Below are 25,115 nucleotides of genomic sequence, written 5' to 3' on the forward strand. Positions count from 1 at the left end.
GGCTTCATGTCATAGGTACACCTGCTCTAAGTCTCCTTCTACGGTACCATGTTCCTCCGTCACATCCTCACCTTTTCGTGTGGAGAAGTGTCCTTGTGTTACTGCATCAACATCGAGCAGCTGCTGTCATGCAAGGTTGAGGCTCTGTGATATTTTTCCCACGAGAATGTACGGTTGTGAAGCAGGATGGACCCCGCCAGAGAGCGGAGGGTGCAGGCTCCCAAACCGTATTAGATGCTGAAGAGACAGTGGCAGAAAGCCACGGCCGGTGTCCTGGGGCACGACTGCTGTGCTGGGGCAGCTAATCGTCACTGTTGAGGACAAGAGTTACTGGTGCAACCCTTATATTTATCTTCCTTTGTCTGTGGTGATGCTGACTCCTGGATGTCCACACTGTTCTCTGCCAAGATTTCTGAAGGAAATTATGTGACAATTTCCCAAGGGTTTCTAAAATCCCAAGTTGAATATTGCTACTGATTTGAGGTGAAAGTCCAGACTACAATTTTCTACCTGTGATGTATGCACTGAGGCCAGAACACAGTTGTTAAAAGAACAGATTTTATGGTGAGAAAAAGCTGGATTATATTCTAGATTTCATGAGGCTTTTGGGAAGAATCTGGGGAAGTCTGCTTTTCTTGGTCTATTTTTCTTTATGCTTTCACCAACGTTATGATTCTTTTCACTGAATATTTTCATATGAAAAAAATTTCATTGTGATCACCAATCTTCTTGAAAAAGGAAAGCACACAGAGAAGGGAGAATGCTGGGTGGTTTCTGTAACATCTCTAGCCTGGCAGTCTCTCTTTTACAAAAGACTATTGGAAATGGAACCCAGATTCTTTCTAGATGCAGAAGAGGAGGAGGAGATGTGAGCCTGAGGGTGGAGAAGCTGTATCCATAGCAACCACTGGCCTGGAAACCTGCTTCTTTTACTGGGTATCTCAGCTAGGTTCTGTGGCAGGGGAGACCCATTTTTCTGTGACTTCTGGCTTCCCATTACAAGCCAGAGAAGAGTATTAACCTCTCAAAGTGTTTGTAGGCAACTCTGGTACATACGGGAGCTGTTTGGAAATTTGTCCTGCCTGAATCTGCCCGGATTAATATTGCTCTTAGAAGGTCAAGGCAAATATAGAAAGTTTCATGAGTTTCCTTGTGGGTCCCACTTTCTCAGAAATAGACAAAATCCCCCTTGTTTGAGAGAGAGAGAGAGCGAGAGAGAGCATGTGTGCTTGAGGCAGGGGCTAGTGAGTCTGACAGGAGGCTTGATTCCGTGACTCTGAGATGATAACCTGAGCTGAAATCAGGAGTTGGTTGCTTAAACAACTGAGCCACCCAGGCACCCCAGACAAAATCACTTGTATAACATCCATTCATTTACACACTCAGCTTTCAATCCAGGCCAAACCTGGAAGTGAGGGAAAATAAACAATAATGGGAGATGAGTTATAGAGGCTAGAACAAAGTGAGACTATCTATAGATTTTAATACCCAGATAAAGGCTCATTTGCTTGGGGTTTTACTTTTATTCAGTGCCATCTTAATGGTGCAGAAATACCTGTCACACCTGAGCGAGTTCCAATGCCAATATCATGGTGGGAAGGTGGGAGGAGAGGGGCTCTATGAGGTTTGATGGAAAAGCTTACGAAGTGGACACTCAAAAGAAACTGGCTGGACTAACTACATTGCATCTAGCATAAAGGGTGTTGAGCTGGCACCAAGAAATGTTTCAAATTGTCCTTGGCTTAGAGTTTCTCCTTCTAGATAGTGCCCTCATGGTTCTCCAATACCCACTATTTCTTTATGTTTTTTTAATGACCTTGAGATCTCATTTATCTTGGAAATTTCCATCATTTCCTGTGCTTTGAGTTTTTAGTTAGCCAGTTAGAGTAAGGAAAGGGATAGTTCTTTAAGTTGTATTTGTGATTATCAAACATGGAATGATAAAGCAAACATCAGCTTAAGGTTTCTCCTCTGCAGATATGATTATGTTTGCCACACTCCCTCAGCCACTCTTGACAAATTAGGCTACACATACATTCATGACTTAGATAATAAGAGTATGGATAATAAGAGTGAATGGTTAATATGGCCTGTTCCTAGAAAGGTTCCAACTTCTACTATTATACCCTGAGGAAGAAGGCTTAGTTAAGCCCTGAGGAAAGGTAAATACTGTCATTTATGATATCGTGGAAGAGGGAGTAGGGAATGCTAATGACCAGGATGTGGGCATCAGGTTGGAAAGAAGCATTCATTAGGCCAAACCCCAGGATGAGGTTGGAGCTATTACTATACTAATAATACTGTTAGAACCATTGTCCCTCATGGAATTTCCATAAAAACAAGGGAATAATACCAATGGGGACCTGGAACACATCAATTCTGATCTAGAGGTCTCATTAATATCACACCCAATACCTTTCCTTCCATGTGAGGAAAAGCATTGTAGCGTTAGTAGATTCCAACTTGGGACCATAAGGTAAAACTGAAGGTATAGAGTAATTTATCCAATCTGGGCTTCTTTTTTTCCTTTTTTATTCATGCATGGAATATATATTCCAATTTTATATATATATATATATAATGATTAAGTTCGATTATGTGGGTGGGGTACAAAGAGGTAGAAAAGCTATCTGTTAAGTCTCAGAAGTGAAACTACTTTGTAAGGATCTGGATCCTCCACTTCTACTACTTTCCTGGTAGGATTTCTTGTGCTTGTCTCGCCTCAGATGTGTGGATGCTCCAGGTACTGGGGACAACACGTATGGTTCTTAGTTGTGTTTTTAAGACAAGATTCTTAAGTATCTTTATCTCAGTACTTTTCCAAAATGAAATGGTGAGTGTTACATTTTGCAAGGTCAATATTTTACACAAAGTTTGGAAGAGCCCTCAATAACCTCTCCCCTCCCCAAACTCCTTTGAATGGGGGCAAAGTTCACATTTTTGAGTTCACACCTCTTCTGATAACACCCTTACAGCTGATTACATGTAATAGTTTTACTTTTAATGGAGGGGAACTACTTAGAGGGGGAAGATGAACGATGTGCCATGGCAAGAAAACTAATTTATTTAATCCCCTTTTAGGAAATGGGATCCTTTTGGCTGGGCTTGAGACATCACCTCACCAATAATTAGTATTATATTGGTTGGTGTCATAAAGTCAGTATCCAAGATTTCTAAGATTCAGTAAACCAGAATGATCTCTTTCCACACATGTGACCCTGGGGACTCTGGACTGACAACATAATCAAATTCTGTTTTCTTATCCAGCACTTATCACTGCTTGGAGACAAGCTCCTGAAAAGAATTCTGAGGAACCAGAGGAGATAACTTGGAATTCTTCAGCCTCCCAATATGACTGGACTGCTCAACTTTGGATAGGGGTATCTATCAGCCTCTTCTTCCCTAGTTGGAAAGGAGGTGGCCACCCACAAGGCAGGGAAGGAAAGTGGCCAGTGCAGGCGTAGTGGGGGAGCCCGTGCTCAGACTGAACAAGAGGCATACTGCCAGGGTAAACACCTGCGGCATCCTCAGAAGGTGGCTTCTTCTGAAAGTGTGCCTCACCTTTGTCCATCAGGTCTGCTGTCAGGGAAAGATACATTCAGCCAAAAATAGAAAAGCTGGGTCGGCTCAGCTCTGCGGTCTCCTCATACCCATCTTAGTTTGACTCTTTGTTTTGAAAACAAAGGAAATCCTATCAATCATGATCAATAAGGGGGTTTTATTTCACTGGTAGCATCTCACTCATAGAAATCCTGAAACAGGACTCAACAATAGGCCTAGTTGTCAAGGACACGAAGGTGGAGAGTGATTGTAGATTCAGGCAACTCTAGGAACTTTAGCATCTGGGTGTTTAGATCTTGTTTCCACTGCTCTCCCATTGACCCTCTAGCCACATTCTTCATGTCTGCAACTTTATGGCCCTCTACAAATGGTGTTCTTTATACTCTTTATTTCTATCCCTCTATTTTTCAGTGACACAGGATCCATAGTGGCTGTGACACTTTCTTGTGGTATATCTCGGTGCTTCACTTAAGGGAGGAACGATACAAATCTTATGCACTTTTTCAAAAGGTATGAAAAGAGTTAAAGTAATTTCCAAAAAACTTCATGAAGCAGAATATTCTCTTTCCCCCCCGCCTTTATTGAGTTACAATTGACATATAACATTATGTAAGTTTAAGGTGTACAAAGTGATGATTTGATACACACATATATTATGAAATGTTTACCATAGTAAGATTAACTAACACATCCTTCACTTCACATAATTACCATTTTTTGTTATGACAATAACATTAAGAGCTTTACTCTCTAAGCAATTTTCAAGTGTTCAATACAGCATTGTTAGCTATAGTTACTATAGTCACTGTGCTGAACCTTAGATGCTCAAAACTTACTCATTCCATAATTGAAAGTTTGTACTCTTTGACCAACATCTCCCCATTTCCCCCTCATCCTCTGACAACTATCATTTCATCTGTTTCTATGAGTTACATGTTTTTATATATCCCCATACAAATGAGGTCATACAGTATTTGTGTTTCTCTATCTGACTTATTTGACTTAGCAATAAAATATACATCACTAGATTTATGACAAAGATGACAGTCTAATGCAGTAGGGAAGTGATAGTCCTTCAATAAGTGTAGATGGTGCTGCATCAAGTAGGTATTCAAATGGAGAAAACACAACTTGACCCTTACTCTATATAAGAATATATTATGGGTTCTCTATTCTGTTCCATTGCTCTATGTGTCTCTTTTTGTGCCAGTACCATACTGGCTTGATGATAACAGGTTTGTAATACACCTTGAAATCCAGAATTGTGATGCCTCCAGCTTTGGTTTTCTTTTTCAACATTCCTTTGGGTATTTGGGGTCTTTTCCGGTTCCATTACAAGTTGTAGAATTGTTTGTTCCAGTTCTGTGAAAAATGTTGATGGTATTTTGATAGGGATTGCATTGAATGTGTAGGTTGCTCTGGATAGCATAGACATCGTAACAATGTTTGGTCTTCCAATCCATGAGCATGGAATGTTTTTCCACTTCTTTGTGTCTTCCACAATTTCTTTCAAGAGTGTTCTGTAGTTTTCAGAGTCCAGATCCTTTACCTCTTCGGTTAGGTTTATTCCTAAGTATCTTGTGGTTTTTGGTGTTATTGTAAATGGGATCAATCCCTTGATTTCTGCTTCATGTGAGTGTATAGGAATGCAGCTGAGTTCTGTGCATTGTGTTTATATTCTGCGACTTTGCTGATTTCCTGTATCACTTCTAGCAATTTTTGGGTGAAGTCTTTTGAATTTTCTATAGAGTGTCACGTCATCTGTTAAGAGTGAGAGTTTGACTTCTTTGCAGATTCAGATGCCTTTTATTCATTTCTGTTGTCTGATTGCCGAGCAATTCTAGCACTATGTTGAACAACAGCGGAGAAAAGCTCTCAGTTTTTCCCAAATGAGGATGCTATTCACTGTGGGTTTTCATATATGGCTTTTATGAGTTGGGATATGTTCCCTCTATTCCTACATAGTAGAGGGTTTTTGTTTTTGTTTTTTTGTTTTTTTTATCAAGAAATGATGCTGTATCTTGTCAAATGCTTTATCTGCATCTGTTGAGAGGATCATATGGTTCTTGTCCTTTCTTTTATTAATGTGATGTATCACATTGATTGATTTGCAGATGTTGAACCACTCTTGCAGCCCAGGAATAAATCCCAGTTAGTTGTGGTGAATTATCCTTTTAATGTACTGTTGGATCCTATTAGCTAGTATTTTGGTGAGAATTTTCTCATCCACGTTCATCAGTGATATTGGTTTATAATTCTCCTTTTATATCCCCAGTAGTGAGTACTTCCTCTTGTTCTTTCTTTTGGGGTGAGTTTCTCTGTTTCCTCATTATGTCCCGAAAAGAATAGAAGAAAGAGAGAGGAGACAACAATAACAACAATACCAGAAAAAAAAACAGCCTGAAGAAAATAAAAACAAAACAAAATAAGAAAAAAATCACACAAGAAGTAAAACAGATCAAAACAATAAACTAGATCCTAGGTGTATTTTGGTTTCTTTGTTAAGAGAAAATAGATCCCAAAATAGGAAGGAAAGAAAAACTTATATATATAGAAATATAAAATAAAACATAATTAAGGGAGACCAAAAATAAAAAAATATATAATGAATATATATAAATTAAAATTTAAAAAGAATTAAAAAGTTGAAGCAATAAGAAAATAGCTGGAAAAAACCTGAAAGACTAAGGAATAATAATAATAAAAAACCATGAATTCTATATACTGTTTTCCCTAAGAGCTAAAGTTCTATAGTTCTCGATGGTTTGTAAACTTGTTGCTAGCCAGTTGTTCCTGCTGGTCTTCTGGGAGAGGGGCCTGTTGCACTGATTCTCAGTGTCCTTGCCCTGGTGGTATTGCGCCTCTCTTGCCAGGGGATCAGGCTCAGTGTAATTGGCTCCGAACTGCACTATGTAGTGCTGTTTGGTCCCTGAAGGCTTTCAGCACCAATGGAAGGGGATTAAAATGGTGACACCCCAATCTGTAGCCCTGGAGCTGAAAGTTTGCACCTCCAACTCTTCAGTGAGCCCTCGCAGAAAAGCAGGCAATCACTCATGTCTCCCTGGTTTCTGTCTGAACTCTGTGTTCACCCAACCTATGACCAAGCATTTTTATCTCAGGCATGTGACCCAATTTCAAATCTCCAAACTTTCTGGACTCCAGCAGCCCAAATCTGCACTGTTCCTCCCAGGGGGAGCAAGTGGCATCTTGCCACGCTTCTGCGTTTTGCTGGGCCCCTGCCCAGAGAGCAGTCACATGACTGTGCAGCAGTTCATAGTTTATGACACACTGAGAAAAAGCCAGTGCCAAGACTCTGTTTCCAGCCAACTTCCCTGCTCTGATGACTGGGAACTCTGCTGTACTCAGGCACCTACATTTTCTTTGTGACCCTGGGGATCCTGAGACCACACTCTTTCTCCTGGGGCTCTGCCCTAATTCACCACCTGAGCACCTTTAAGCTAGCGATGTCCCCCACCATGGCAGACTCCTAAAATTTCCAATTTTGTACTCCACTGCTTATAATACTTTGTGGCAGCCTCCTTAAGCTGGCTCCCTACCCTCCTGTATCCTCTGATAAATTGCTCTGATTCATGTCTCTGTACCTCCTCATTGCTCTGATTCATGGTCACTTTTCTATTGTAGAATTGCAGCATTTCTATTCTCAGATCTCTGATTGATTTCACAGGGGTTCAGAATAATTTGATAACTATCTAGCTGAATTTTAGGGACCAGATGAACTTAGGGTCCCCTACTCCTCTGCCATCTTAACTCACTCAAGACAACAAATAGTTTTTAAAAAGGAGAATAAAGGGGAAAAAAAGAAGAGGTAAGTAGGCAACAAGTAGTAAGATGGTAAGGATTAACCCAGATTAATAGTAATAAATTAATGAAAATAAGCTAAATACCCAATTTAAAAGAAGATTGTCAGATTAAATTGAAAAAATAAATAGATTGAACTATATGCTGCCCAAGTGAGACACATCAGATGTATAAGAACATAGAAGTTTGTAAGTAAAAGGATAGAGAAATAAGAGCTAAACATATACCATACAAACTCAAAGGATGGCGAGGTAGCCCTGTGAGTATTAGACAAAGTAGACTTTAAGGCAAAAACTATGACAAGAGGTAAAGATGTACAGATTTGTATACATACAAACTTATGTATAAAATACATTTATAATAACAAAAGTATTAATTTAAGAGGAAGACATAAAGTCTAAATTCACCAAAAATATATGAAGCAACATCTGACAAACCTAAAATTAAATCCAAAATCATGGATGGAAATTTTTAAAACATCTCTCTCAGTAACTGGTAGAACAAACAGACAAAAAAAACCAGTAATGACATAGAAAATTTAAACCACATGTTTAAACACTTACACATAGAACACTGTATCCGGGAACCATAGATTAATATTATTCTACAATGTACATGGAACATTACCAAGTTTGATCATCTGCTGAACCATAAAGAAAGTCTCAACATAGTTTTCAAGATAGACTTGACAGGGACATTACAGAAAAAGGGAAATCATAGACTAATGTGTCCAATATGTAGACGCAAGAAGCCTCAATAAAATATTAGCACATCAGGTCGGCATATTTTACAATGTTAATACAAGTTAGCTTTATACCAGGAATGGAGGGTGGATTTAATATTCAAAAATTTCTATGTAAGTGGGGCACCTGGGTGGCTCAGTAGTTAAGAGTCTGCCTTCGGCTCAGGGCGTGATCCCGGCGTTCTGGGATTGAGCCCCACATCAGGCTCCTCTGCTGGGAGCCTGCTTCTTCCTCTCCCACTCGCCCTGCTTGTGTTCCCTCTCTCGCTGGCTGTCTCTCTCTGTCAAATAAATAAATAAAATCTTCAAAAAAAAATTTCTATGTGAAGAAAGAAGAGCAGAAAACTACATGACTTTTAAATTTAGGAAAAGAATCATAAAATTTAGCACCTATTCATTAATTAAAAAAACTCTTAAGAAAATAGAAACAAATGTGAATTTCCTTATTTCAAAAAATAATAACAGCACAACAAAAATCTGTAGGAAACATCAGATATGATGATGAAACATTGAAATCTTCCCACTGAGATCAGAACTGAAACATATGTCTGCTATTATACTTCCACTCACTTTAGTACTGAAGGTTCTAGTCACCGTAATAAGTCAAGGAAAAAAAGATATAAAAATAGAAATAAATAAATAAACCTCCCAACATCATAGATTATATGATTGTGTATAAATAAAATCCAAGAGCGAATTTACCAAAGGTGCCAGATACTGAACATACAAAAGTTGATTGTATTTCTATATGCTAGCAAAAAAATATATGAAATAAAAAATGTAAATAGTACCATTTATTTACAGTCCCATCAAAATACATCAAATATGCACAGATAAATCTGTAAAAGCACATGGGACCTCCATATAGAAAACTACAAAACATCACTGAAATGAAAGAATATGTATATAAGTGGAGCAGGGGCGGACATACTATAATCATTAAGTGTTTTTTAGGGCAGTACTTTGAGACTATGTACAAACCTCTGCCTCCTCAAACATTTATCCATTAATTGTAGGATCCCCTGATGATCTTGCCTGAATCAATTACAAATAGTAATTTTCTAATTCATCATAGAAAATATCAGCAAAGAAATGGAAGATATAAAAAATGGATATTGTAGAACTGAAAAATACAATAACCAATACAAAAAAACTCACTAGAGAGGCCAAAGAGCAGAATTAATATCATAGGGGAAAGAATAAGTGAACTCAAAGATAGAACAATACAAATAACCCAATATGAACAGTAGAGAGAAAATAGACTGCACAGAAATGAATATCATCTCAGGGACTGGTAGGGAAATAACAAAAATTTAACATTTGTATCAGCAGAGTCCTAGAAGGAGAAGAGAAGGACATGTGGCTGAAATGGTTTTCAAAGCAATAGTGGCTAAAAACATCCTCCGTTGGCAAAATGCATACATTTACAGATTTAAGAAGGTGAGTGAATCCCCCAAAAAGTCCACCTCAAGACACATCAGAAATAAACTTTAAAAAACTAAAGACAAAGGAATATTCTCGAAAACAGAGAGGATGATGCATTAGCAGCAAGGAAGAACAGTAGATCTTTTGGTTAAAACCATGAAACCCAGAAAGAAGTGGCACAATATTTTTAAAGTGCTGAAAGGAAAGAACAATTTTTCTAGAATTCTATATCCAGCAAAAATATCCCTCAAGAATAAAGGTAAAATCAAGACATTCTCAGATGAAGGAAAATGAAAAGATTTCGTTGTCAGTAAACCTGTTCTCAAATATATATATGGATATTGTTAAAAAGAAGTTCATCAGGCCAAAGGGAAATGATACCAAAGAAAACTTAGAATATCAGGAATAAAGAAAGAACAACAGAAAGAGTAAAAATATGGAATACAGCAGAAGTGATGGTGCAGTTCTTCAGATCCTATGACTGAAAAGGCTTCACAGCCCCTGCTTTCAGTCTCTTAGGATCTTGAGGCCTCCATGTTGTGAAGAAGTTCAGTCTAGCTGACTAGAAGATGAGAGAGACTTCCTCAAGGCTATACACAATAGCCAGTGCCAGCTTCTAGCCGTGTAAGTAAGGTCATTTTGGCCCTTCTTGTTTCAGTGAAGCCATAAGATATCTGTAGCTATCTGAATGATCCCAGGCAAGATCAGCAGGAAAACCAGCACGATTTCCAAGCCAAAGAACTGGAAAATAATAAATCTTTGTTGCTCTAAGCCTGTTTAAAAAAGTGCTTAAGAAAATAAACATGAGCCACAGACTTTGAGAAGACCAACCTCAAAACACATATCTGATAAAGACTTTTATACAAAATATATAAATAACACATTTCAATAATATGAGGCACTGAGCCCAATAAAGAAATGGGAAACATATTTGCATCGATCCTTCATCACTGCAGATACATGGAAGCCAATAAGTATACGGAAAATGTTCAAAATCATTAGTCATCATGGAAATGGATTACTACTTAGCCATAAAATGAACCCACTACTGATAAATGCAACAACACGGAGGAATCTCAAAAACACGCAGAATGAAAGAAGCTAGACACAGAGTGCATATGGTATAATTCCATTTATATGAAGTTCAAAATCAGATAAAACTACTATATGATAATGAAAATCACAGTGATTTTCATTCAGGGTGGAAGGCAGAAACTGGGAAAAGAGAGAAGAGAACTTTCTGGGGTCATAGAAATGCTGCATATTTTAATTAAGATGGTGGGTCCATGGGTATATACATTTGTCAAACTAATCAGCTTTAACTTATGAATTGTGCTTTTTATTTAAATGTAAATCATACCTCCCATAAAATGAGAAATAGAAAAAAAAGCTAAATATAGACTGAAATTTTAACATACATTATGAACAGATACATATTTTTTGTAATATAATGTACTTACAAAAAATTAAAATACAAATGTTTTTTACTTTAGAAATAGAACCCTATGAAACAATACATTATAATTGTCTTTGAGTTGTGAGTATAGTTTTTGTGAAAAAATTTCACACTGTTGCAAAACTCCTCCTAACTCTAATGGGAGGAAGAGTACAGATGTAGTTATGAGCTAATGACAAAAAATGTCCTCTGCCTTTTTAATGTTCAAATAATTTCCTCTCTTATTTGATAACTTTGAGGACACTTTTTAGAAGAATATTTAAGTTCCTTTTCAGGGGCTAATCCTTTTATTGATAGTAAACTATAGTCTATTTAAAGAAAAACCAACAAATATGCCTTTATATTCTTTAGTTTCATGATGTTTAAATGGGAGTTCCCATGCAATCATCAGGATCAATTTCGGTATTGTTCTGACATATCCCACTTGTGCAAAATTTCTCTGAAGTAAAGGAAACAATTTTCTTGACATAGAAGTTTTTGTTTAGTCAATCACTGTTTCCTTACTTCCCTTGAAGATTACAGTGATATGGAGGAATGCTTTGTACACAAGGACAAACTTTGTTCTTTTCTAGATTCTAGCACAGCACTAGATTCTGTTTCTAACACAAGACATAATGATTCAGCTTTTAGAATATTTATAATACTGAAATAACTACTACATCAACAGAACCTATTTTTTGGTTGAATCTAAATTTATATGATGTTAAGAACTGCAAAAAGTCAGCCAAGAAGTGTCAGCGGGTTATTGAAGTATAATATATGGAGAGCATGATATTGCCATATATGTGAAGGCTAGTCATTATTTTTTTAATAATAATTTTTTTATTATATTATGTTAGTCACCATACAGTACATCCCTGGTTTTTTGAAGGCCAGTCATTAAAAATGTGTTTGTCAACTGCTCCCAGGACCATTGAAGAAGAAAATGTTGGAAGAATAATGAATGAATTTTTATTAGAAAAATGCCACTGTGGATAATTGCCAAAGTGTAATCAGTAGCTGGAGAGATTAATATGCAGGCCAACAAATGGAGCAGGCAGGTGGAGAGGGAATGAAGGCCTTTGGAATTATCAGCCCATATCACTCAATATTTGTTCTTTGCTTCCCTTCCTGCACCCCACTGAACCAGTCATGGTGTTAGAAATAAGACTTCTTCCTAGCACAGTGAAAACCAGTTAAAAAGGTCCTTATAATTTGACAAGCAATCTATATCTGAACCACTCTTCTCCCTTATTATGCCATGGCCAGGTGATTATTAACTCCCCAGTTGCAATGGTTCCCAAACTTTGGCATGCATCAGTGTTTCCTGGAAACTTTGTTAAAACACAGATTACTGAGCCCCATCCCAAAAGTTTCTGATAATGTAGGTGGTACCCACAAATTTGCATTTATTACAAGTTACCAGGTGATGTATTGCTACTGGTGTAGGGACCACACTTTGAGACTGGAATATTTCATTCCTTTGGCATCATTCCAATTCTCTTACAGTAAGTATAAGTTCATTTTTCTAGATCATCAGTGGGGAGGATGAAGCTGAGGAAATAATAAGTTGTTTTACATCCAGGAACAAAGTGGAGTATAAGCAAATCAATGCAGTGGGAAATAGCAGTCTCAAGTGAGGGGCTTATTGAAATGGAGCTGTTTGTAGGAAGTAGGGATAAAAGAATAAAGAGGCAGAGTGACAGGCAAGAGGAAGTTTATTTATTTATTTTTGCTTACTTGGTGTCTCATCTGGCTCTAAGAGCCAAAAGCAGAAGTGGCTTCAGAGTTAGTTAGCGGTAATTGTGATAGAGCATTATCAGGGAATTCTGCAGGGCTGCATGGGACCCTTGTCATCCCTGAACACCATGAGTAAGGAGCTACCACACAGAAATTCTCTGTGCACTTGGGCTTATAATAAGAAGTAACAAATTCATTTCCTAGCCTACCAGTGACTCCAGTGGGGATAAACTGACAGATAATTAATTCTTCAGTAGTACTTTTTCATTGTTTAGTTCAACTTGAAAATACTTTTCTGTGAAACTTACATGCTTGTGGGAAATCATAAAATACTGCTTTCCTAGTCTTGTTGATGCTCTAAGTAATTAATACAGTATAGTAGTTATCAGGCATTCCTCCCTCCCCCAAACCTCAGTGAGTCTGCCCTTTGAACTCTGAATGGAGTCAGGTAAGGCAGTTACAACACAAAAGGTATGCAAATAATTTAATAATACAGTGACTGAGTATTGGGCTTTGGCTGGTGGAGAAGGAAAATGAGTCAATACCAGGCAGTGTTCAAACACTGGAAGTCAAAGAAGGGTGTGGATAATATGCAGAAATAAAGAAGTAAATAAATGACTGTAGGAACTAGTTCCAGGTAAGTTGGGGAAAATATGTTCTACCCTGTCTGCTACACTGAAAATGGCTATAATAGAATGGATGTGGCAACCATGAGAGGATTCTGCACTGTGAATCAAGCAGGAGGACTGGAAAGAAGACCAGAATTTGAAGTGCCCTCAAATCAATGATGAGTTTACCATGTTTTTTGTCTTCAGGTTCTCTTGCTTCTTGGTCCAGTCACAAAAGTGAGCAGCAGAGAAAAGTAACTAAGGCCCTATGCTTCTGGCCACAGACCCTAAAAGAGGCACTTCAGGGACATGAGATGTGTTGGGGAGATAATGATGTGAGGGAACTGGAGGAAAGAAATCCATTAATTTGTTCAATAACTCAGAAGATGTACTCCCAAACTATGCATGACCGCATCTGATCTTAGCATAATCAAGACTTTGAAAACTGAATTACCAGAAAGATTTCTAGCCTGACCCAGACTGCCACTGGGTGGTGCACATGTGAGACAGATCTGAGTAGCTTTGCAAAGGTTTTGAAAACTGCACTGACATTGAAACTGCAACCTAAGGAAGATGGGAGGGAACATATTGCCTGAACCGAATCAGGTCCATCTCTTGCCAAAATAAAGAAATCAACATTTTCAAAAGGATGTTTAAAAAGACTCAGAGTCTGAAAACCTGATATCCCAGTTCAAAATTACTCAGGATATGAGGAACCAGGAAAATCTTGATTCTCTTGGGAAAAGATAGTCAGGATTCATCAACTCTCACATGATAAAGATGTTGAAATTATCTGACAAAGACTTTAAATCAATTATTTAAAAATATTCTAACAAGCAATTACAAGCACTTGTAAAATGAATGGAAACATAGGACTCTGCAATGATGTTTGAAGAAGAAGCCAATGGAAATATTAGAACTGAAAAATACAGTGACTAAAAGTAACACTCACTGACTGAGCTCAAAAGCCTAAATGGAGATGACATAAAATTGCCTGTGAAACTGAAACTAGATCAATAGAAATGATCCCACCTAGAAAGGAAAGAGAAGAAAAGATTTAAAACAAATGAACAGAGCCTCAGGGACCCATGGAAGAATAAAAGGTAAAACTTCTTGTCATCAGAAGGACCAGCACAAAGAGTTCCGTGCTGAGAAATGTATTTCAAGAGATAATGTCTGAAAACTTCCTAAATTTGGCAAACCACATAAACCTACAGATTCAAGAAGCTGAACAAATCCTAAAGAGGATACATCCAAAGAAATTCCATCCTCAGACCAAACGTAATTAGACTGTTGAAAACTAAAGACAAAGGATATACTGAAATCAACCAGAAAAATAAAGGTGTGTTACCTGTAGGGGGAGATAAAATTGAATGACTGGATTTCTAACCAGAAACTACAGAAGGAAGTGGCATTATAGTTTTCAATTGCTGAAAGAAGAGAACTGTCAACTTGAAATTCTCTATTTAGCAAAAAGCACCTTTAGGAATAAAGGTAAAGGAAGGTATTCTGAGATGAAAAGAAGCTAAGAGAATTTGTTGCCACCAGATCTGCTGTAAAAGAATTGGTAAAGGAAGTTCTATTATTATTATTAAATTTCTTAATTTATTTTCATTTTTAAATTAAATTATTTATTTAGCTAAAGGTACTAATTAAAGACAGAAGGGAAATGATAACAGAAGAAAATGGTACATCAAGGAAAATAAGCAAGATAAATGGTAAATATCTTGGTACATATTTTGCTTTGGGGTTCTTGAAAACTATATTCGATAGTTGAAAGGAAAAATAATAACATTACCTGCAGAGGTTTTTCAGTGTATAGAGATATAATATAGAAGATGATTATAAAGAAGAGGAGGGTAGGGATCTATGTAATTGAAAGATTTCTAAATTCCTTTTAAATGGTAAAGTGTTGATTCTAACTGGACTATGAAAAGTTAAATATATAAATTGTAATTTTCATAGTAACCAACTAAAGCAATCTATACGAATGGATATTATTTTTAAAAACCTGATGAATTAAAATGGAATAATAGCCATATTCTAAGAACTCAAATGATGGGATAGGAAGGAAGGAAAAACAGAGGAAAAAACACATAAGACAAATAAGAAAATGGTACACCTAAATCCAAACATACCAATAATTTCATTAAATGGAAATGACCTAAAGTCACCGAACTAAAAGACAGAGAGATTGGCATAAGAAATACTGTAAGATTCCACTTATGTGGGGTATCTGAAGAAGTCAAACTCTCAGAAATAGAAAGTAGAATGGTGGTTGACAGGGATGGAGGAGGTGGAAAGGGGAGTTGTTTGATGGATACAGCGTTTGAATTTTGCAAGGTGAAAAAGCTGGAGAAATCTGTTATATAGCAATGTGGACATATCTAAAGCTACTATACTGCACATTGAAAGATGGTTCAGATGATAAATTTTATGTTATGTGCTTTTCACTACAATAAAATGACAGAGGCTGTCAGATTAAAACATGCAAATGAACGAATAAAACATGTCCAAACTACTCGTAGTTTACTAGAAAGTAATTTGAGATATAATGATACAGGTAGTTACAAGTGAAAGAATGGAAAATGATATAGCATGGAAAGACTAATCAAAATAATGCCAGAGAAGCTATATTTATATCAGAGAAATTAACACTTCAGAGCAAGGAATGAAATTTTCCAATATGATAAAATTGTCAATTCACTGGAAGAGTTAAGATGACAGCAGAGTAGAAGGACCCTGAGCTTGTCTCATGCTTCGAACACAGCTAGATAGTTATCAAAGTATTCTGAACACTCAAGAAGTCAACTGGAGTTCTCAGAGAACAAAAACTGCTAGTCTACAAGTAGAAAAGAGACCATCTTTTGGAAGGTAGGAAGTGCAAAGTTCACTTGGGTCAAACATAGCCCTGGATGCAGCAATGGGGAGGGATCCTGCTTGCGGAGGTACTGGAAAGTATTAGAAGTGGTGGAGCAAAAATCTCAACTTTTAAGTTCACTACTGTGGGGTATGTGCCTGGATTAAAGGTGCTCAGGTGGAGAAGAGGGGCAGAATCCTGAATGACAGGGTGGTCTGAGGATCCCGTGGTTCAAAGGAAGAACAGGTGGTGCCAGGGTGCTGCACTGTTCCCAGGCAGAGGAGCCAGGAAGCTGGCAGAGAGCAGAAGGTCTTGGTGCCAGCTTTCTGCTATAAACTGTGAACTGCTCTGTGGTTGTGAGACTTCTTTCCTGGGATAGGCTGGCAGGTGTGGTGAGACCCTCCCCTCGAGGAACAGTGTGGTCCATGCTCGAGCGTCCCTGAAATTTGGAGTTTTGTGCCTAAGATAATAAGGTTCGGCCGTGAGCAGTTTGAATGCAGGGTTCAGATGGAAACCGTGGAAACAAGTAGGATAGTTGATTGCTTTTCTGTGAAGGCCCACTGAAGAGTAGGCGGCTCGAACTTTCAGCTCTGAGGCTAGAGAGCCAGGCATAGCCATAATCATCCTGCCCATCAGTGCTGAAAGCCTTCAGGGAGCACCTGGGTCACCTAGTGGAGGCCAGAGCCACCTATGTCAAGCCCCACCCCCCTGTGCCCTGGAGAAGCATTTCCACTGAAACTGATTGTCAGCATGGGAATCAGCGCAGCAGGCCCCTCTCTCAGAAAACCAACACAAACAACTAGCTTGTACCAAGTTTATTGATCATAGAGTGCTGCAAAGCATCAGCTCTACAGGAAATAAGATCGAGCTTCCTTTTTACTTTTATTCTTTCTTTTATTTTTATTATTTTTTCATTTATTTTCTTATATTCTCCAATTCCTTTTTTAACTTTTATTATTAATTTTTATAAATCATATATATACTTTTCATATACATATCTTATTTTTTTTGGTCTATTCTCATTTCATTTCATTTTTTTATCTTGGGATCTAGATTCTTTTAATAAGCAGACCAAAACATACCCAGGATCTAGGGGTTTTTGTTTTTTTGTTTCCTTGTTTTTTGTCTTTGTTTTCGTTTTTTGTTTTGTTTTGTTTTGTTTTTGTTCTTTTCTCTTTCTTCTTTTCTCTTCAGACAAAATGATGAGATGGAGGAATTCACCCCAAAAGAAAGAACAGGAGGTAGAACTCATGGCCAGGGATTTAATCAATACAGATGTAAATAAGTTGTCCAAAGTAGAATTTAAAACAAGCTCCGCCATAGCAACTTCTTGCTAAACATGTCACCACAGGCAAGGAAAATGAAAGCAAAATGAACTTTTGGGACTTCACCAAGATAAAAAGCTTCCATACAGCAAAGGAAACAGTCAACAAAACTAAAAGTCAGCCTACAGAATGGGAGCAGGTATTTGCAAATGTCGTATCTTATAAAGGGTTAGTTTTGAAAATCTACAAAGAACTTATCAAACTTAACACCCAAAAACCAAATATCCCAGTTAAGAAATGGGCAGAAGACAGGAATAGACACTTTTCCAAAAAAGACATCCAGATGTCTAACAAATACATGAGAAGATGCTCAACATCAGTCATTATCAGGGAAATACAAATCAAAACCACAGTGAGAGACCATCTCACACCTCTCAGGGTGGCTAAAATTAATGACACAAGAAACAACAGGTGTTGGTGAGGATGCACCACAAGGGGAACACTCTTACACTGTTGGTGGAAATGCAAACTAGTGCAGCCACTCTGGAGAACAGTGTGGAGGTTCCTAAAATGTTAAAAATAAAACTACCCTGGGCGCCTGGGTGGCTCAGTCATTAAGCGTCTGCCTTCGGCTCAGGGCATGATTGCAGAGTCCTGGGATCGAGTCCCACATCAGGCTCCTCTGCTGGGAGCCTGCTTCTTCCTTTCCCCCTCCCCCTGCTTGTGTTCCCTCTCTCACTGGCTGTCTCTCTGTCAAATAAATAAATAAAATCTTTAAAAAATAAATAAATAAATATAAATAAAACTACCCTATGATCCAGCAATTGCAGTACTAGATATTTACCCAATAGATACAAAAATACAGATTCAAAGGGATACATGCACCCCAGTATTTATAGCTGCATTATCCTCAATACCCAAATTATGGAAAGAGCCCAAATATCTATTGAGTGATGAATGGATAAAGATGATGTGACATATATACACAATGGAATATTACTCAGCCATCAAAAAGAATGGAATCTTGCCATTTGCAAGATGTGGGTGGAGCTAAGGAGTATTATAGTAATTGAAATAAGTCAGTCAGAGAATACAAATACCATGCGATTTCACTCGTATGTGGAATTTAAGAAACAAAGGAGCATGGGGGCGGAAGAGAGAAAGAGACAAACCAAGAAACAGATTTTTTTAAAGATTTTTTTTAATGATTTTTTTTATTATATTATGTTAGTCACCATACAGTACATTGCCGGATTCCGATGTTTTTTAAGATTTTATTTATTTATTTGACAGAGAGAGACAGCAAGAGAGGGAACACAAGCAAGGGGAGTGCGAGAGGGAGAAGCAGGTCTCCTGCCAAGCAGGAAGCCCGATGCGGGGCTCAATCCCAGGACCCTGGGATTATGACCTGAGCCGAAGGCAGACCCTTAATGGCTGAGCCACCCAGGTACCCCCCAAGAAACAGATTTTTAACTATAGAGAACAAATTAATGGTTACCAGAGGGGAGGTGGCTGGAGGGATAGGGGAAATAGGTGATGGGGATTAAGGAGGGCACTTGTGATGAGCTCTGGGTGTTGTATGTGAGTGTTGAATCCCTAAATTGTACACCTGAAACTAATATTACATTGTATATTAACTAACTGAAATCTAAATAAAAACTTAGAGAAAGTGGAAAAAATGTGCAGAGAAACCGAATGGACATTTTTCCAAAGAAGACATACAAAGGGCCAACAGGTACATGAAAAGATGCTCACCATCAGTAATAGACACGCAAACATCATTAAAAGAAAAGTACAAGTAAAGCAACAATGAGGTATCATCTCATGCTTCTTTGGATGGGTATTACCAACAAAACAAAACAAAACAAAACAAAAAACTAAAAGCAAAAACAGAAACAAAAAACACCCAACAAAAACAAAGGATAAGAACTGTTGGTGAGGATGTAGAGAAAAAGGAACCCTTGTACATTACTGATGAAAAGGTAAATTGGTATAGCCACTCTGGTAAACAATATAATGTTCCCAGAAACATTCAAAATAAAATTACCATTTGATCTAGCAATCCCTCCTCTGGGTATATATCCAAAGGAATTTGAATATGGATCTCAAAGAGATATCTGTACTCCCATGTTCACTGTAGCATTATTCACAATAGCTAAGAGGGGGAAATAGCCTAAAAGTCCATGTAAAAAAGAATGGATAAAGAAAATGTGGTATATGTACATTATGGAATCTCATTTAAACTTTACAAAGAAGATCCTGTCACTTGTAAGAACATGGATATACCTGGTGGACATTATTCTAAGTAAAATAGACCTGAAACGGACAAACACTGTATGATCTCACTTATATGTGGGATCTAAACAAATACATGGAAGCAGAGCATAGAATCGTGGTTGTCAGGGGCTGGAGGGAGTAGGGAAATAAGGAAGTATTGATCAAGTCTCAGTTATACGTAATAAATAAGTTCTGGAGATCTGTATAACATAGGGCCTATGATCAATAATACTTTATTACCTACTTAAAAATTTGCTAAGATGCTAGATCTTAAATTAGGTACTCTTACTTGGCATATAAGGGAAAAAAGGTTAACAACAAAGGGGCCAGGAAGAAGTTTTTGGAGGTGACAGATAGGTTCCTGGTATTGAGAGTGATGATGGTTTCAAGGGTGTATACTTATCTCCAAACACATCAACTTGCATACATTAAATATCTACAGCTTTTTATGTATCAATCACATGCCAATGAAGTGGTTTAAAAATTGTAGTTGGAAGTATCGTCAACATAGAATTAATTTAGGGTGTTTGTCTCAATAAAATATTTAATGGCTCCAGAATATAGTGCATTAATCTCTACATTAGGGTTTATCCTTCACTCGGTACCATCTATGGCTGGCAACCATCAGTCTGGAATTATAGACTCAGTTTTGGATTTCTGGTCTTCATTTTTGTATTTCTCAAGCTCACTCTTCAAACATATTCTATCTCAAGGTAATATAAATGCATTTAATTAGTGTAAGTATAATAAATTATTTCCAATCATGACTAAAATGTTGGGGAGGCTCACAGTCTTTTCAGTAGTTTGACCACAGTTCCATCATTTATTCCTACATTATGGAACCTCAACCACTTTAATACACTCTTCCGTAATTCAACTCTCAGGGTGGAACATTATTTCCATGTTCCTGAAGTATCTTGTTGCTATGTCCATGAGTATTTTCAAGTGGACCCTAGAGATTATCTGGCTCAATCTCCATATTTAATGGAGAAGGTGACTCGTGTGTTTTTGGAAGTTGACCAGTTAGTTGAAGACAGCACCAGTCTTGTCCAATACAAATGATTCAGAGTCTTCTCTGGTCCTTTTGTATTCCATTCCCACTGCCACTTCCCTTAGCTATAATTCTCTTTCTTTTAATTCCTGTAACAGCGTGTGTACCCACTTTCCTACTCTGATCTTGGCTTTTCTAAACTCCTTTTAATACAATGTGTATAGCAAATCATCTGTGATTTTTTAGGCATGTTCGATACTTCTTTCTTGTCAATCACATGAAATCTGAACTTTGTAATAGGACCATCAAGGCCAAATAGGATCTAATCATGTGTAGAACATGTTTCATAAAATGTATTTGAGATTATCTAACCTCAGGGTTTGGGTTAAAGACAAACAAAATGAAAAATTGTCTTAATCTTTTTAGAGGTGTTTCTTCTGAATAATAAATAGAAACATTGCAGTTGGAAAGGTGTGAAAAGTACTCAAAGTTTAAGGATTGAGATAACAGAAATGTTGGTTTTAAAATAGGTTATCAATCAGAAGATCACCTGAACAGTTGACAACACCACTCAACCAGGATATATGTCTAATTTGTGTGTATTCATTAACAATATGAAGTAGATAAGCAAATAACTTAGATTCTAAGAACTTGAATCTTTGGAAGATATTATAGAAATATGAAATAAGGGCTTCCTTCCACTGACATACAGAAGCATTCTGTGGTAACAGTTTTAGGAGATGAACTGATCATAAGTATGCATTATGCATCTCAGGAGTTGGAGCTAGAATAAATAACTTAGGAACTAGGAGTATTGGTCAGCTGTGGGATACTGTGGTTATTACCACTACTTAGAGTTTGGTTCTCTAACACTGAGAACAATTCTGTTTCTCTCCAGCATGGGGTTGCTGCATACATATGTAACTAAGCTAAGGGCAAAGAATAGCATTTAAGAGCACACCTGATGCAAACCGTATATATTCCAATGTGAAGGGTACTATGACCATTATTTCCTTGGGATAGGCATGGAGGGAATGTTGACCAAGCATTTGTACTATTCCCATCCTTTTCTTCCTAACCACATCATAATATACAACCTCCTATTATTTTAATTATCAAAATGCCTTTCTTAAAGCATTGTTAATTCTGTTGTGCCATGTTTATGACTAGAGAGAAGTAAAATAAAAAATGTACATATTACTAAAATTTAGAAACTTCAAACACATGATTTTTATCAGAGGGAAGAATAACAATTCAGTAAAGAATTTTTCAATTAATCAATTATCATCAATATGTGGAATATGTAGGGAGAAGATAGTTATGCACATCAAGGTAAATGTGGCCTTTAAAACAGATTTCCATTTTGCTAGGGATGTGCAGATCAGCTGTGGTTGCCCAAGACCCTGCACTACAACTCTGTGGACTGCTAAATTCGCCGGAATGAAGACAAATTATTCTCTGAAACCTTCCACTCCAAGGCCATGTGTTGTTGTTTTTGTTGTTTTTATCTTGATATTTTCATTCTGCACATTGTCTCCCTCAGAGCCCGGTGGACCTGCTTGTTCCACAGAGTGTAGATGACAGGGTTGAGCAGCGGGGTCACCACCGTGTTCACGAGAGCAGCCTCCCTACTGGAGTCCAGCCTGTTCGTTTGCTTTAGTTTCACATATATAAAGACACAGCTGCCATACATCAGAGAGAGGACTATGAGGTGAGAGGAGAGGTGGAGAAAGCTTTCTGTTTCTCCCTGGCTGATGGGAGTCGCACAATTGTGACTACTATGTTGCTGTATGCAATGATGGTTATGATAAAGGATGTCAAAAGGATAAACAAAGCAAGGACAAAGGTCAACATTTCAACAGACCTGGTGTCAGAACAGGAGAGATGAATCAGGGGGCCAACATCACAGAAAAAGTGGGGGATGACATGAGGGCCACAGAACGATAACTGGGAAACCTTTACTATCAGACCAGTGATGAGAGTGAAGGCCAAAGCGAAGCAGGAAGTGACCAGGAGGAAGCAAGTCTTCAGATTCATGATGGTTGGGTAATGCAGAGGCTTGCAAATGGCCACATACGGATCCAAAGACAACACTGCTATGAGAAGGAAACCTGTTGCTCCCAGAAATACAAAGACAAATGCTTGTATGAAACAGGCAGGAAAGGAAATGGTTTGTTTGCCTAAAAGAAAGATGACCAGCAATTTAGGAATAACAGCACTTATGATACAACACTCAAAGAAGGAGAAAATGCTGAGAAAAAAGTACATAGGTGTGTGGAGCCGGGAGTCAGCACAGGTGATGGTGACTATGACAGCATTGCCTGCAATGGATGCCAGGTACGCCAGCAGGTGTACAACCAAGAGGACATTTCCCAGATGCTGGATGGCAGGAAACCCCTCCAAGATGAATTCTTGGACAGTTGTCCCATTCCTCATTTCCATGGGCATGTCTTTGCACAGCATCATCAATGCTGATCTAACCTAGAATTAAGACATCAGAGAGGACAAGGGTTTTAGAGAAGCATGATTAAGTTATTTGCCTCTGAAAGAAGGTGGAGAGGCACATAACAATGTGGTTTAGTCCATTGGTTCTTGAATCAGAAGGACCTGAGTTTAATACTAGTTCAATACTGAGTTCTAACTCCTGAGAGATGAGTCATCTTTGGAAAGGAAGTTAACCTTTGTGAACTTCACTTTCACCCTCTGTAGAATGAAGATGATGATAGGATCTACCTATTCATGTTCTAGGAGAATTAGTATAAAGCATGTAAGTCACTTGGCATATGATGCCAGTGTTTATTGTGTGTTCCTCAAAGTCTAAGCGTAATATCATGGTCATTAATATGATGCTTAATAGAGCATCATTAGTAGGCAGAGTCAGTGACTTTTTCATACTTACAAAATATTTTTAATAATATTAATTTGTAAGTAAACATAACCATAATGTTAGTAATGTTCCCTTTATCCCTTGTAAAATATGAAACACATACTATGGTCTAAGTTGTCATCATCATCATCTGTTGAGGACTTATGCTTGTTCTGTGCTGGTCACTAAAATTCAGTTTTTCCAGTACTCTTCACAATAACCATGAGCCCCTTCTTTACAGAAGCAGAAATTGAAGCTTAGAGAGTTCCAGAGAGCTTAGATCACATTCCTGGGACTTTAGGGAGAACCCCAGAATCTGGAGGATCTGCCATTTCCAAATGCAGAGACAAATTATTTTAAAATGGGATCATATATGTTGTTGATGATCTATCAATTTTAAGTGAAAGATTAGCTTTATTTATCATAATTGTTTCTACCCTTGGTTAGATTCACAGATGAGCTACAGACCTGTGGCGTGACATGGGGCTTACAGAGTATCTGCGTTAGCACAAGCATTTTTTTACAAGAGCCTGGAGACCAGGGACATTAGGGGCTGCTCGACAACTTGAGGTAAGTTGTAAATCCAGGATTTACCACCACCATCCCCACCCCAGGGTTCACGCTGGCCTGTGGTGCAGGTGAAGTGATAGTAGTTTATAAGATTAACCCACTGTGGAGGTTATGCAGGGCACCTGGCATTCATAAATTACTCTTGCATCAAAGCTCCACGAACATTCCTCTCTCTTCAGTACTCTCAGTCAGTAACTTCTCTCAGGACGGTGTTTGGCTCTAGCATCTCAGTACTAGGTTAAAAGTCTGCTGCGTGGAATGTGTCATTCTTACTAACACATCTTGGGCCAGGTCCTCTGAAGGGCTGCTCATGAAACCAAACTGCTCCCCCCTGAGTGGCACAACCAGAAGGAGCCTCTGCTTCTGTTCCTGTTGACCCCAGTACGTCCACCAGGTCACCAGGGTCCATGAGGCCAGGCACACACAGGAATCACCTCATGGGGGGCAGGGCTTTCTCCTCTTGCAGGTATTGTCTTCGAAGACATCAAGAGCTTGTTGTGGGCTGAGGGGAAAGGAGAGGAGAAGGAAACTCATTTGTCACAGCCTATTGTCCCTGAGGGGATGAATATGCATTCCATGCTGCCAGTGTTCTGTTGACAAGGCCCTGTTTCCATAGACCAGAACATGCAGCCTCCAGCGCTGAAACCCCAGAGGGGAACAGATGGACTAAAACAACTACATTTCACTGGCCCCAATTCTGGGCTAAAGCTAGACTCCCAGACTACTTAGGATTCTGAGGAAAAGTCTGGCTGCCACCAGTGGGTAGAAGCCCACCTAACATGCAACATTGCTTTCACCTCTTATACCAGTTACTGGGAGACGGCAGCTTCTTACAGATTTAGCCCTGGGAGCTGCTGAGGCAAGGGTCCTTCTGCTGGAGTGCTCCACGTCATGGGCGCATCTGCTCCAAGTCACCTTCTACTGCACTATGGTCCTCCATCATATCCTCACCTTTC

The 25,115-nt window shown here is 38.3% G+C and overlaps 1 protein-coding gene across 1 annotated transcript; it reads right to left on the minus strand.

Annotated features, from left to right (window-relative positions):
• Positions 1-22,227: 22,227 nt before the first annotated feature.
• On the minus strand, positions 22,228-23,189 carry LOC100479785 (olfactory receptor 6C75). The gene is given in 2 exon segments (XM_002930897.3): positions 22,228-22,445; positions 22,448-23,189. Coding segments are annotated over 2 exon segments (960 nt in total).
• Between the last annotated feature and the right edge of the window lie 1,926 nt (positions 23,190-25,115).

This window comes from Ailuropoda melanoleuca, chromosome 6 (genome assembly GCF_002007445.2).
Source record: "Ailuropoda melanoleuca isolate Jingjing chromosome 6, ASM200744v2, whole genome shotgun sequence".
Classification (NCBI taxonomy): domain Eukaryota; kingdom Metazoa; phylum Chordata; class Mammalia; order Carnivora; family Ursidae; genus Ailuropoda; species Ailuropoda melanoleuca.